This window comes from Phyllobates terribilis, unplaced genomic scaffold (genome assembly GCF_046119375.1).
Source record: "Phyllobates terribilis strain yellow unplaced genomic scaffold, ASM4611937v1 Scaffold_1__5_contigs__length_1240528914, whole genome shotgun sequence".
In the NCBI taxonomy this organism is placed as follows: domain Eukaryota; kingdom Metazoa; phylum Chordata; class Amphibia; order Anura; family Dendrobatidae; genus Phyllobates; species Phyllobates terribilis.
The window spans coordinates 448,643,964-448,659,152 of record NW_027362761.1 but is presented as its reverse complement, the minus strand read 5'-3'; the positions used below and the strand labels follow the sequence as shown (position 1 = coordinate 448,659,152).

The 15,189-nt window shown below is 42.0% G+C and overlaps 1 protein-coding gene across 4 annotated transcripts in view; it reads left to right on the top strand.

Moving 5' to 3' along the window:
• CAST (calpastatin) overlaps positions 1-15,189 on the top strand; it is a 195,332-nt gene that overhangs the window by 91,437 nt on the left and 88,706 nt on the right. For all 4 annotated transcript variants that reach the window (XM_073678218.1, XM_073678209.1, XM_073678226.1 and 1 more), the window contains one exon: positions 220-285. In XM_073678218.1, the coding sequence (XP_073534319.1) occupies positions 220-285 (66 nt within the window). The remainder of the gene's footprint in view (positions 1-219; positions 286-15,189) is intronic.

The following is a 15,189-nucleotide window of genomic DNA, read 5'->3' as shown; positions in this document are numbered from 1 at the left end:
ATTACATTTATTTATTATACATTGTATCCAGTCTGGTATATAAGTGCCACAAAAAGTAATGCTCCAGAGAGTCTCCTGCGCTGCCAGCGCCGGCGTCCCACATAAGGCAGCAGACGAGTGTGAAACAGGTCATTGCAGGAATATTGCAGTAAAACTGTGTTTTGCTTTCAGGCGTGACCCTGGAATAGTAGATAACAGTGGAATTGTGTTTTATTTCAGCAAGGTGGTAAGAAAACAGATGGGACATCCAAGCCTACAGATAAGAAAAGCAATGAAACAGCAGAGGTAAGCACACTCTTGTCTTTTGGCAAATTCAATAAAATATTTGGTTTATCTTTGAGAGATCCTTACTTGGTTCATATTTTTTTTCTTCGTCTTTTTTTTTTTCTTTTCCATGTTTTATGACAGTATCTGCATAATCAGTAGGTTTATTGAACCCAAAATATGAATTAAAGGGCATCTGTCAGCAGGATCAATCCTCCTAAGCCATCTATATGGGTATGTAGATCATAGAAAGCTGAATAAAATGATACCTTTATATCTGGGATCCTATGTCTTTTTCCAGAGAAATCCATGTTTTTCTTAATGAAAGTGGGCTTTACCAGTGTGAGACATGTAGATCAATAGAGCAGTCGTTACATGTCTCACACTGGTAACTCCCCCTTTCATTAAAATAATAAGCTCTGGAGGCAGATTCTCATAGAGATCTGTGTCTGGCCCATAGATCTTAACATTTCATTTACATATTAAGAAAAATGTGGATCTCTCTGGAATATGACATTAAATCACAGATATTAAGGTATAATTTTATGCAGCTTTCTATGACCTACACGCCCATATAGACGGCTTAGGAGGGTTGATCCTACTGACAGATGACCTTTAAAGCATTTAATCAGGGAATTCTTCAATTTATGCTTGATAACTATGGGTCCTTCTGATACATGGCTGAGTAATCTGAGATTCCTGTTGGTTGCTCTGCAGATTTGTGGGTAAACAGTAATTTTTCAGCCTGTATCTGCAGTCCTTACTATTGTGTATGATGTGTTAGGTATTTCTATATTTGTGCTGAAAGTTCACTAAAAGTAAAGTTCTACTTGACACCTTGGATAGCAAACAGAATAAGTAAATCTCTGACGCAGATTTCATTAACATTATTCCTATGCATACACAACTGATGAGTTTAGGGATACAGTGGATGGATGTTGCAGCTTTTAGTGGAATAACAATGTCTGTGGTTTTTCTACACAACAATAGATGTATTTTTGTTAACAGAAGTGCACACACTGAAAAGGAAATGGCCTATTATATAGCGATATCAGATGAGTTACTCTCAAGAGTGTTTACATCACTGAGATGAAAGACTGTCTGCAGTGGGGATGTGTGGCTTTTCTGAGATTTTTTTTTTTCCGTGCAGAATTTTTCAGTGATTAAGACCTTGTTTTAAAAGAAAAGAAATTACATTTTGACTAAACTGCAGGGATTTTTCAGGAGAACCATAAACAAACAAACAAACAAACCGTAATGACCTGTGTACAGTGATGGTATGAACGGGCTGCATGTATCCTGTGCAGATATGGGATGTACTATATGTACAAATGCAGCTATTAGAGGAGCTTAAGGTAAACATACTGGTATGGCGAGAGCTATCAGCTGGGGCGTAACAACTGCGGTCGCCGATGCGACCAGGCCCAGTGGGTCAGGGGCCCACCGATGCCAGCAGAAACTTCAACTGGATGTGTGTCCTCGGACGCACATCCTCTTCAAGTGTATTGCGTCGCACAGACACATTGGGTCCGCGCTCCACAATACACGCTGCTGGCCAATCAGAGGTCAGCAGCTGACGTCGGCATGCATGTGACGGGGCCCATGGCAGTGATGTCATCCGCTCCCATCGCAAGCCGAAGTCTGTTGCGGGATTCACAAGAGGACGCCGCGGCAGGGAACAAAGGGAAGGTGAGTATTTTTTTATTTATTTTTTTAAATCAATTGTCATACTAGTACATGGATGACTATGTGGGTGCATTAAACTTTCTGGATGACTTTGGGGGTGCATTATATTTTATGGATGACTATGGGCTATGCATTATACGTCATGGTGGACTATGAGCTGTGCATTATACTACATGGATGACTATGGGCTGTATATTATATGAAGAATATGGGCTGTGTATTATACTAATATGGATTACTATGTGCTGTGCATTATACTATATGGAGGACTTTGGGCTGTGCAGTATATTATTTGGTGGATTATGGGTTGTGCCTTATACTATATGGAGGACTATGGGGTGTGCATTATACTTCTGCTATGTAGCCCCAGGATTTCTATATATGTCTCTGGTGAGTATAATGGTTTATTTTTTTTCTATACATTAAAGAACAGCGGCAAAGCAGTGCACATATATCAAAATGGGGGATATATATACCAGGATGGGGCCCAGGACAAGCGACATATACCAGAATGGGCGATTTATATACCAAGATGGGCCCAGGATAAGGGACATATATACCAGGATGATTGGCACATATACACCATGATGGAGGGTGCATAATAAAATATATTTTATACATTTCTAAAATGTATTCAGAATGGGGGGGCCTGGTCCAAATCTTGCAGCGGGGCCCATCAGACTCTAGTTACGCCACTGGCTACAAGGGCATTTCAGGTATACGAAGAGCTGTATGTGTTGTATAGGTATGAGGAGAGCCATGTATACAATATAGGAGAGAAGCACTAAGAACATTGCTTGTATGTAACGACGTCGGTATTAGCAAAGCCGCATGAGGTGTATGAAATACCTTTAGGAATGAGAGAAACTGTGTATATATATACAGTGGACATGAAAGAAATTGTATATACAGCGCAGGTTTTCAATGAGTTTTATGTACACTTCCAGGTATGACAGGAGCTTTATAGGCATTGCAGGTATAAGAGGAGCTGTATGTACAGTGCATGTATGTAATTGAAGAGTAGCATGGAATGGTACTGCAAGTATGAAGTACCTGTGGGGATGAGAGAAACTGGATGTATACTGCGAGTATGACAGGAACGATATGCACAGTGCCTCTGAGAGGAGCTGAATGTACACGTACAGGTATGAAAGGAGCTGTATGTACATTGCACGAGCGGTGGGTGAAATAAGTATTTAACATGTCACCAATTTTCTAAGTAAATATATTTCTAAAGGTGCTCTTGACATGAAATTCTTACCAGATGTCAGTAACAACCCATCCAATCCACACGGGCAAAGAAATCACCATAGATGTCCATAAATTATGTGTAAATGAGAAATGACACAGGGAGAAAGTATTGAACACATGAAGAAAGAGGTGCAAAAAGCCATGAAAAGTCATGACACCAGCTGAATTCTATCAGTAATTAGAAAGCAATCCTGCCACTTAGTGAAAAATAATATCAGCTGTTTCAACTGAAGGCCTATAAAAAGGTGTCTGATTACCAAGGTGACACACAAGAAACATTTCATGATGGGTAAAACCTGTGAGCTGTCTCAAGACCTTTACAACTTCATTGTTGTAAAACATACTGATGGCATTGGTTACAGAAGAATTTCTAAACTACTGAAGGTCCCAGTGAGCACTGGTGGGGCTATAATCTGTAAGTAGAAAGAATTTCATTTCACTATAAACCTACGACAAGATTTCAGACAGAAGAGTGAATAAAATTATCAGAAATGTTGTCGAAGAGCCAAGGACCACCTGTGGAGAGATACAATAAGACCTGGAATCAGCAGGTACAATGGTTTAAAAGAAAGCTATAAGTAATGCACTCAACCTCCATGGCCTGTATGCACACTCACCACACAAGACTCCTTTGCTGAACAAAAAGAATGTTCAAGTGTGTTTACAGTTTGCTCAACAGCATTTAGACAAGCCTGTGAAATACTGGGAGAATACAGTCTGCTCAGATGAGACCGAAATTGAACTCTTTGGATGCTATAATACACACCATACTTGGAGGCCACTTAATATCACCCCAAAACACAATACCAACAGTAAAGTTTGGAGGTGGGAACATCATAGTGTGGAGCTGTTTTTCAACATACGGCACTAGAAAATTTCATGTAATTGAAGGAAGGATGAATGGACAAATGTACCGAGACACTCTTGATAAAAATCTGCTGCCATCTACCAGGATGATGAAGATGAAACGAGGGTAGATGTATACCAACTTTATTGATTCATCCAAACATTAACATAGATACTAATTTCCATTATGCATAACTGAAGCAGGTGCAATCCAACATATTTGTATCTCTTGTCTGTAATTAACTCTGCAATGTGCATTCATGACCTGCTCCTCAGACATCTTGTAAAATGTAAATGAATGAAAACATTCCTATGCGCTGACGAAATTTGAGGTGACGAGACGTACACATTTTATATCCTATAATGTACATACCTGGAATTGTAGGTTAATGTATAATCTCATGAACCAGTCATTCATGCTCATATGGAGCATTGTTCAACTTAGCAACACATACTTTATATCATGTGGACATGAATGGTTTAGAGATTGATTGATAGCGAGATAGATAGACAGATAGATATTTGATTAGATAGATATAATAAAAAATGGAAGTAGCACTTTAGAGACAAAAATTAATTAAAATCACAATTTTTTTCAATCTCCCATCATGGCGACATTTCGGTCCATGTGAGGACTTTGCTGAAGCTCATGATCCAAAACATGGCACAAGCATGCATGGCTTCCACTGGGTCACTAGTGTTTATTTATGATGTGACTGAAGACAGAAGTATCCGGATGAATTCTGAAGTGTACGGGGCGATACTTTCTGCTCAGATTCAACCAAATGCAGCAAGATTGATTGGAGGGCTCTTCACAATACAGATGGACAATGACCCAAAACATACTGCGAAAGCAACACAGGCGTTTTTTTAAGGCAAAGAAGTGGTATATTCTGCAATGGCCGAGTCAGTCACCAGATCTCAACCCCATCGAGCATGTATTTCACAAGCTTAAGACAAAACTTAAGGCAGAAAGACCCACAAACAAGCAATAACTGAAGTCAGCTGCAGGAAAGGTGGCAAAGCATCACAAAGGAGTCAACCCAGCGTTTGGTGACGTCCATGACTTCCAGACTTCAGGCAGTCATTGCCTGCAAAGGATTCTTTACAAAGTATTAAAAATGAACATTTTGTTTGTAGTAAAGTTAATTTGTCCAATTACTTTTGAGCCCCAGAAATAAGGAGGCATTGTAGAAAAATGGTTGCAATTCCTAAACTTTCACAGGATATTTTTGTTCATCCCCTTTAATATAGCCTGAAAGTCTACACTTCAACTGTATCTCAGCTGTTTCATTTTAAATCCAAAATAGTGGAATACACAGCCCAAATCACCAAGATTCAGTCACTGTCCAGATATTTCTGCACCTAACTGTAGGTTCACACTATCATATTGTTTTTTTGACACAAAACCATTGTTATCTACAGCAGTTTTCAAATAAAACCTGACCAATCCTATTTACTTATTGTTGCATCCATCAGATCCAAAACATATTAAGGATCTAATATGTTTTTTTGACAGTACTAATCAGACCACCGGTACAGTATTTTGTACACCAAACACATTCCTCACTTTTTTATTTCATCTTTGATTAGCTGTGACTTTTTTCATTCATATGCTCATGTATCTATGACATATTTTGTATATAGATGCATATACAGTACAGACCAAAAGTTTGGACACACCTCATTTAAAGATTTTTCTGTATTTTCATGACTGTGAAAATTGTACATTCACACTGAAGGCATCAAAACTATGAATTAACACATGTGGAATTATATACTTAACAAAAAAGTGTGAAACAACTGAAAATATGTCTTATATTCTAGGTTCTTCAAAGTAGCCACCTTTTGCTTTGCTGACTGCTTTGCACACTCTTTGCATTCTCTTGATGAGCTTCAAGAGGTAGTCACTGGAAATGGTCTTCCAACAGTCTTGAAGGAGTTCCCAGAGATGCTTAGCACTTGTTGGCCCTTTTGCCTTCACTCTGCGATCCAGCTCACCCCAAACCATCTCGATTGGGTTCAGGTCTGGTGACTGTGGAGGCCAGGTCATCTGGTGTAGCACCCCATCACTCTCCTTCTTGGTCAAATAGCCCTTACACAGTCTGGAGGTGTGTTTGGGGTCATTGTCCTGTTGAAAAATAAATGATGGTCCAACTAAACGCAAACCGGATGGAATAGCATGCTGCTGCAAGATGCTGTGGTAGCCATGCTGGTTCAGTATGCCTTCAATTTTGAATAAATCCCCAACAGTGTCACCAGCAAAGCACCTCCACACCATCACACCTCCTCCTCCATGCTTCACGGTGGGAACCAGGCATGTAGAGTCCATCCGTTCACCTTTTCTGCGTCACACAAAGACACGGTGGTTGGAACCAAAGATCTCAAATTTGGACTCATCAGACCAAAGCACAGATTTCCACTGGTCTAATGTCCATTCCTTGTGTTCCTTAGCCCAAACAAGTCTCTTCTGCTTGTTGCCTGTCCTTAGCAGTGGTTTCCTAGCAGCTATTTTACCATGAAGGCCTGCTGCACAAAGTCTCCTCTTAACAGTTGTTATAGAGATATGTCTGCTGCTAGAACTCTGTGTGGCATTGACCTGGTCTCTAATCTGAGCTGCTGTTAACCTGCGATTTCTGAGGCTGGTGACTCGGATAAACTTATCCTCAGAAGCAGAGGTGACTCTTGGTCTTCCTTTCCTGGGGCGGTCCTCATGTGAGCCAGTTTCTTTGTAGCGCTTGATGGTTTTTGTAACTGCACTTGGGGAGACTTTCAAAGTTTGCCCAATTTTTCGGACTGACGAACCTTTATTTCTTAAAGTAATGATGGCCACTCGTTTTTCTTTACTTAGCTGCTTTTTTCTTGCCATAATACAAATTCTAACAGTCTATTCAGTAGGACTATCAGCTGTGTATCCACCTGACTTCTGCACAACACAACTGATGGTCCCAACCCCATTTATAAGGCAAGAAATCCCACTTATTAAACCTGACAGGGCACACCTGTGAAGTGAAAACCATTTTTGGTGACTACCTCTTGAAGCTCATCAAGAGAATGCCAAGAGTGTGCAAAGCAGTCAAAGCAAAAGGTGGCTACTTTGAAGAACCTAGAACATAAGACATATTTTCAGTTGTTTCACACTTTTTTGTTAAGTATATAATTCCACATGTGTTAATTCATAGTTTTGATGCCTTCAGTGTGAATGTACAATTTTCATAGTCATGAAAATACAGAAAAATCTTTAAATGAGAAGGTGTGTCCAAACTTTTGGTCTGTACAGTATATGATGCATTCCCATATATGTATGGTAGATGCAGGTCCCACCAATGGGATCTACATTTATCTCAGAGGGGCCCAGTCATTGTCAGTGGAGAGGTGGCCGTAATTCTCATACATGTTTATGGCAAATCTGCCCACATTTCTACTGACAGATGTTAGTCTTTTCTGATATAGATGTGGGTGCCATGGGTGGGACGCACATCTATCAGACAAGGCTGCCATATCCTTTAATCCTTGCGACAGTCTTTCCCCCAGCACTTTGTAAATCACCGATGAAGCAATTTAAAGAAGAATGTGGCAGCGATGAGTCCTGATCCCCGATCTGTGTAACAATGGCGTTTCTAGGCCGGTGTGTACACCTGGAATGCTGATATTCCTCATTCCTATTGTGTTTGTAGCTTTTCTGCAGGTATCTTCTTGGATTGTGCAGAACATTAACAGGACACACCCATGGCTCTGCTTCTCCTCCGCCTGTCACATACCAGTCACCGCACACATCCAGTGCAATGATTTACACGCTCGGTGCTATTGTAAATCTCTATATTCAGGTCATTTACTGCAGATCCCCAGCTACGTGTGCACATACACATACACCGCCAGATCTGATAGGATGGAGGTAACAAGACTGTGTTAATCCTTAAATCTCCCCAAAGTCATAGTAAAAGAAACTGCCTGTGCAGTAAGTCAGCGAATGCTTGTCATGCCATTGTCCAAGTCACTCTGTGCGGACACAGCGCTGATTAGAGATCGTGACTAGTAAAACACAGAAGACTTTGTTTTCATATATTGGGGTTTTCTACCGCTACAAGCAGGACCGCTATCTGACCCGTGCGAGTTGTAGAAGTTTCTGTGACCCTGCATATGGCTGTTAATAGGCACCGTCCTAATAATCACCATGTTATTCTATATCTGCTGTTCTCCCAGTCTCATTCAAGTCTGCCCTCTAGTGGTAAGACATGGAAGTACAAGGTCAAACACAGACTTCCGATGTCATTTATCAAATATGTATGGCAACCTCTGTGTGTCAGAGTTACTGCTTAGGTCACCAAATAAACTGACCTGATTGTTCCAGGCCAGATGTTAATTGTCAGTAATAAAAATAATGATTAACATTCTTAGGAGATTCTCCTCTCATCCAGAGAGTCATAGAAATTCATAATAATGATAAAATATAAATACATTGTCTTTCTCTATGTCTTAGGTATTTTTGTAAAGGAAGAATATCAAAGTGCACCAGTTTTTTAGAAATTGCCTTAAAGAGAAACTAAACTTTTATATATATTTTTTAATATTTGTTTGTCCAACATGGAAAGTTATGTAACTTTACAAATCACTATTAGTGGATTTGTCTTCATTCCTATAAAAAAAAATCCATATACGTGGCCTCCAAACCCTTGCTCTTCCCCCGTCTATTTGCTTGTCTCCAGCCGCATTGATATCAGAACGTACTCTCGGAGTACAGATGCTGGCAGTGAAAGGGTCAGCTCGGCACGGTGTCTTACTTAGTCCTCATTCAGACATCAGTTTTTCACGTATGAGTGCTACAGTGTTTTTTTGTACTCAATACCTATGATAGTCTATGGGGCTGTTTACATATCAAATTTTTGTGTGCTGTCCCTTTTTCACTGACTGATAGGAAAAGATGGAGAAATGTTTTTTTTTTCTCATTAGTGAAATAAACTGATGAAACTCTGACCAAACCCTGCTGAAAATCTGATGGCACTAATGAAAATCACTGATGAAACTCCGTCCATTATTCTCATTTGTCAGAAAAACTGATGTCTGAATGAGGCCTTACTCTAGAGATAAGCTGCTGTAGGAGATTGTTCTGATAAGGCCACGTTCACACATTCAGTATTTTACATCAGTATTTGTAAGACAATACCAGGAGAGGAACAATCAGAGGAAAAGTATAATAGAAACACGTCACCACTTTTGTATTTATCACCCACTCCTGGTTTTCACTCATAAATACTGAGGTCTAATACTGACCAAATACTGATCATGTGAACGTGGCCTAAGCACAACACTCAGAGGAGGAGACAGGTGCTGACATCACTGCCATCATCTGTACTCCAAATGAGTTCGTCCTGATATAAGTGCAGCAGAAGGCAGAAAAATAGATTTGGGAAGAGCAGAGGTTTTGAGGCCACTTAGAAACTATTTTTTTTACAGGAATGAAGACAAATCAGTTATTAAAAAGAGAGAAATATTTATATTTTTTTATTAACAACTTTGTCACGTACAAATCTGATCCTGGGAATCCACACCGCACTGGACTAGTCCTGAGTCTTGCACATGTGAGAGATTGGCAGCAGCCTGCTGAGGAGGTCAATGTGTGGAGGATGTAAATCACGCTCTGAGGTCGGACTAGTCTCTGGGAATGAACACCCCCCCGACTAGTCCTATCACATTTGTATATGGTAATCCTGGCTAAAAAGTGTTTTTTTTTAATAAGAGAAAAGCATTTCTATGGCACACACATACTAGACTTATCCAATGGTGGCTGTTTGTTAGATACAGGACACGTCTCCTACAGGGATCTACACACTCACTTTTTATTGCTTTGAAAGTTGGAGTCTGCTCCTATATCAGCGCAGCAGGGGAGAATAAGCAGTGGCGGAACAGAGGTTATGCCGTATGTAGTATTGGAGGAGGATGTGATAACAGCAGTGTGCACAGGCTGGAAATACAACGCTGCTTGGCAGCTGCATGCACTATCACCCCTTATCTGTATGCTTCATTTCTGTGCTCTTAGGTAATAAAGATGCCTGCCTACTAAATTACTTAAAGGGGTTGTACCAAGTATATGGTATCCCCAGTCCATAGGACAAGGAATAAGTTATTGATTGCTGGCGGTCCAACCATTGGGACCCACATCGAACTGAAGAACAGGGCTCTGCAGAGCTGGAACGTGCGCACATCCGTACCATTCACTCTCTGCTGCACATGGCAGTTTCCAGCATTCTCATAGAGAATGAAAAGAGCGGAGGTGCACATACATTCTGATCCAGTCAGAAGGGCCTCTGCAGAGCATTGTTCTTGGGATCATAGGGGGTCCCAAAAGTCATACCCCAGTGATTAAAAAGTTGTAGAAAGAAGGTGGCAGGGTGGTACTTTCACACTTGGCCACAAGTAATTTTTATTTTTGTATATATATATATATATATATATATATATATATACACACACACACACACACACACACACACACACACATATATATATATATACACACACACACACACACACACACACACACAGGTGCATCTCGCTAAATTAAAATATCAAAAAGTTAATTTATTTCAGTTCTTCAATACAAAAAGTGAAACTCGTATATTATATAGAGTCATTACAAACAGAGTGATCTATTTCAAGTGTTTATTTCTGTTAATGTTGATGATTATGGCTTACAGCCAATGAAAACACAAAAGTCATTATCTCAGTAAATTAGAATACTTTATAACAACAGCTTGAAAAGTGTTTTTAAAATCCGAAATGTCAGCCTACTGAAATGTATGTTCAGTAAATGCACTCAATACTTGGTCGGGGCTCCTTTTGCATCAATTACTGCATCAATGCGGCGTGGCATGGAGGTGATCAGCCTGTGGCACTGCTGAGGTGTTATGGAAGCCCAGGTTGTTTTGATAGCAGCCTAATCATCAACATTAACAGAAATAAGCACTTGAAATAGATCACTCTGTTTGTAATGACTCTATATAATATATGAGTGTCACTTTTTGTATTGAAGAACTGAAATAAATTAACTTTTTGATGATATTCTAATTTAGTGAGATGCACCTATGTATACTGTATATATGAAGGATATAATGAGCATTGGACAGCAGGCAGACCACTGCTTCTTAGGGTTTATGGGGACATCAAAATGACCTCTGACCTCCTCTTAACAATGCAGGGGGTACATATAGATGGAGCCAGATGGTCTCCACTTGTAACTCAGTAAGTCTTCATTTGTATTTTCATTAATATGATTCTGGAGAGGGTGGAACGGGTTTCTCAGTGTTTCTCTGTCAGAGTTCTGTTTTATCCTGTAATTATGTGGAAACTTTACTTTGTTATTTTGTATTCAGCTACAGATGACGTGTTCCTCTAACACCGTCATATAACATGCTAGTCATGTCTATGGAATTAGTGAATTGTTCTTCAAGGAAGGCAGACACAATAAAGTTGATTCATTAGGACACCTTTTAAATTAGTGTTTTCTCATCACAGACAACCCTATAATTGGACAGGCACCGAAAGTAGGAAAACCACAAATCACAGATGCATTAATTTTATATGAACATGGAAAAATGTCCTCACTTTATAGACTACTAGCAACCCTTTAATAGCCACTGATCCAGCTCCTAAGATCTATAACTTAAAACCACTCAAGATTCATAGTAATGGTAATAGCAGTGTCGTAACTACAGTCTAATGGGCCCCAGTGCAAGATTTGGACTGGGCCCCTCCCCCCCTTCCAATCCTGATATATATATATATATATTCCCCATCCTGGTATATGACCCTCATCCTGAGCCCCATCATGGTATATGTCCCTTGTTCTGCCGCTGTTCTTTAATGTATAGAAAAAAAAATTAACCATTATACTCACCTTCCCTCCTCTCCCCGGCCACGCGGCGTCCTCTTCTGAAGCCGGCAGCTGACTCCACCGTGCAATGCTCCCCCAGTCACGTGCACACCGACATCAGCTGCTGGCCTGATTGGCCGGCAATAGGCTTGGACTGGCCCACAGGAGAACAGGAGAATCCTCCGGTGGGCCCCTGTGCAGGAGTGGGCCACCACCCTCTCTTATATGAGCAGTACTTGGCACAATATTCTTAAATCACTATGTACAGGCAAAGGCAGCATCTTATTCATTTATCAATAGCACCCCAGTCTGACACTGGCCGGCAGCGTGTATTGCCGCTCACGGACCCGACGGGTCTCTGCACCGAAGTACACTTCAGCTGAATGTGCGTCTGAGGATGCACCTCCAGCTGAAGGATTTGCTGGCGATGACAGGCCCCTCACCCTCCAGGCCCAGTCTCGGTAGTGGCCTCTGTGACCGTGATAGTTACGCCCCTGAGTAATACATGGGTGGCTTGTGATGGCTAGAATGACCGCCGCTGCTGGTTTTTCTTGGGGGGACAATCCCTTCAAATTTTAAATCAAATATATTGAATTTTATATGATCGGTGATGTGTCATACCTTTAATGAACCTATAGCTGTAATGATAAATGAGAAGTCTACTATACTGTGTGTATATATATATATATTTATATTTATTATATATACAGTACAGACCAAAAGTTTGGACACAACTTCTCATGTAAAGATTTTTCTGTATTTTCATGACTATGAAAATTGTACATTCACACTGAAGGCATCAAGGCTATGAATTAACACATGTGGAATTATATACTTAACAAAAAAGTGTGAAACAACTGAAAATATGTCTTATATTCTAGGTTCTTCAAAGTAGCCACCTTTTGCTTTGACGACTGCTTTGCACACTCTTGGCATTCTCTTGATGAGCTTCAAGAGGTAGTCACTGGAAATGGTCTTCCAACAATCTTGAAGGAGTTCCCAGAGATGCTTAGCACTTGTTGGCCCTTTTGCCTTCACTCTGCGGTCCAGCTCACCCCAAACCATCTCGATTGGGTTCAGGTCTGGTGACTGTGGAGGCCAGGTCATCTGGCGTAGCACCCCATCACTCTCCCTCTTGGTCAAATAGCCCTTACACAGCCTGGAGGTGTGCTTGGGGTCATTGTCCTGTTGAAAAATAAATGATGGTCCAACTAAATGCAAACCGGATGGAATAGCATGCCGCTGCAAGATGCTGTGGTAGCCATGCTGGTTCAGTGTACCTTCAATTTTGAATAAATCCCCAACAGTGTCACCAGCAAAGCACCCCCACACCATCACACCTCCTCCTCCATGCTTCACGGTGGGAACCAGGCATGTAGAGTCCATCCGTTCACCTTTTCTGTGTCGCACAAAGACACGGTGGTTGGAACCAAAGATCTCAAATTTGGACTCATCAGACCAAAGCACAGATTTCCACTGGTCTAATGTCCATTCCTTGTGTTCTTTAGCCCAATCAAGTCTCTTCTGCTTGTTGCCTGTCCTTAGCAGTGGTTTCCTAGCAGCTATTTTACCATGAAGGCCTGCTGCACAAAGTCTCCTCTTAACAGTTGTTGTAGAGATGTGTCTGCTGCTAGAACTCTGTGTGGCATTGACCTGGTCTCTAATCTGAGCTGCTGTTAACCTGCGATTTCTGAGGCTGGTGACTCGGATAAACTTATCCTCAGAAGCTGTCACGGGTGTGTCGCCACGAAGATCGTCACGATTACACAGCCTGACTTCTCGCAGCTGAGTTTTTGGTGCTTTGTGTTTTTCGGCAGTGAGGGAGTTAACTCTCTCTCTCTCTGTGCTAGACGAGGTCCAGCCTCGCCCAGCTGCAATCAATGCTGCTGTAGTGGGACTCCTTCAAATGCCTGCCGGTCTGTTAGGGAAGTGTCGGTGAAAGCATTTCATGCAGACTAACAGAGCGGATCGTGGTATTTGGAGTTTCAGAGCTAAGTGCATTTGGAGTGTTTTTTCCCTTCCTCGCTTTATCATTTATCTCCTTTCCCGTTGGTGTTCCCTCTGTTGTAGTTGTGTAGTTTTTGTATGCAAGGTGGTTTTGGTTTTACCCTTGTACTGTCTTGTTCGCCTAAGTACTGAGTGTGGGCATATTATTACCTGTCCCCTTTTGTTGTGATCAGGGGTCCTTCTCAGGACTAGATTACTTAGGTGCAGGGATCCTCAGGAGGTAGGGGTTACGCTGGCGGCCTGGACCTCTGTACCTTTAACAGTACCTCCAGGTAGAGGGATTAGTCAGTGCCCCAGCTTAGGGTCAGTTTAGGCCCCCTACCTCCAGTACACAGAGACAGCGTGACATTTTCACCGACCACTTAGATTTTCTCCAGCTACCATGGATCCAGTAGCCGGTCTAGCTCGGCAGTTGCAGAGTTTGTCCATGGAGCTGGCGGACGTTAGGTCCAAGGTTTTGTATCCTCAGGAGCAAGCCGGACCAGAACCTAAAGTAGCTCTCCCTGACAGGTTCACTGGGGGGCGGGACAAGTTTTTTGTTTTCCGGGAGGCATGCAAGTTGTACTTTCGGCTGCGGCCTCGGTCATCGGGGAGTGAAGAACAAAGGGTGGGAATTGTCATCTCGCTCCTACAAGGGGACCCACAATCTTGGGCGTTCTCTCTTCCCCCGGGCTCCCCGGCTCTCCAGTCAGTGGATAGGTTTTTTGCTGCTCTGGGTCTTGTATATGATGACCCGGATCGGATCTCCCTTGCTGAATCTAAGTTACGTAGGATCCAGCAGGGAGATCATCCGGCGGAGGAATTCTGTTCGGAGTTCCGTAGGTGGGCCACTGACACCCAGTGGAATGACCCGGCTCTTAGGAGCCAGTTTTGTCAAGGTTTATCCGACAAATTACAGGATGTGTTGGCACAGTATGACTCTCCCGCGTCACTGGAAGCCGCTATGGCCCTTGCTATTCGCATTGACAGACGGCTTCGGGAGAGGTGCGGGATAACTCCACCCCCTGTGATGACTCCACCTCCTACAAGGTCCCCTCATATGGTGGTTCCCCTGGTCAGTCCAGAGGAGCCTATGCAATTAGGAGGGACATCATTTCGGGGGAGGGGACCGGTGGTGCGCCATAAGACAGGAAGGTGTTTCTTCTGCGGGAGAAAGGGACATTTTATTGGGGGGTGTCCATCCCGTCCCTTGCAGAGTGAAGAGTCGTCGGAAAACTGTTGATCCCAGGTTGTGTGGTGGACGGCAATCTGGGAGTAGGTATTTC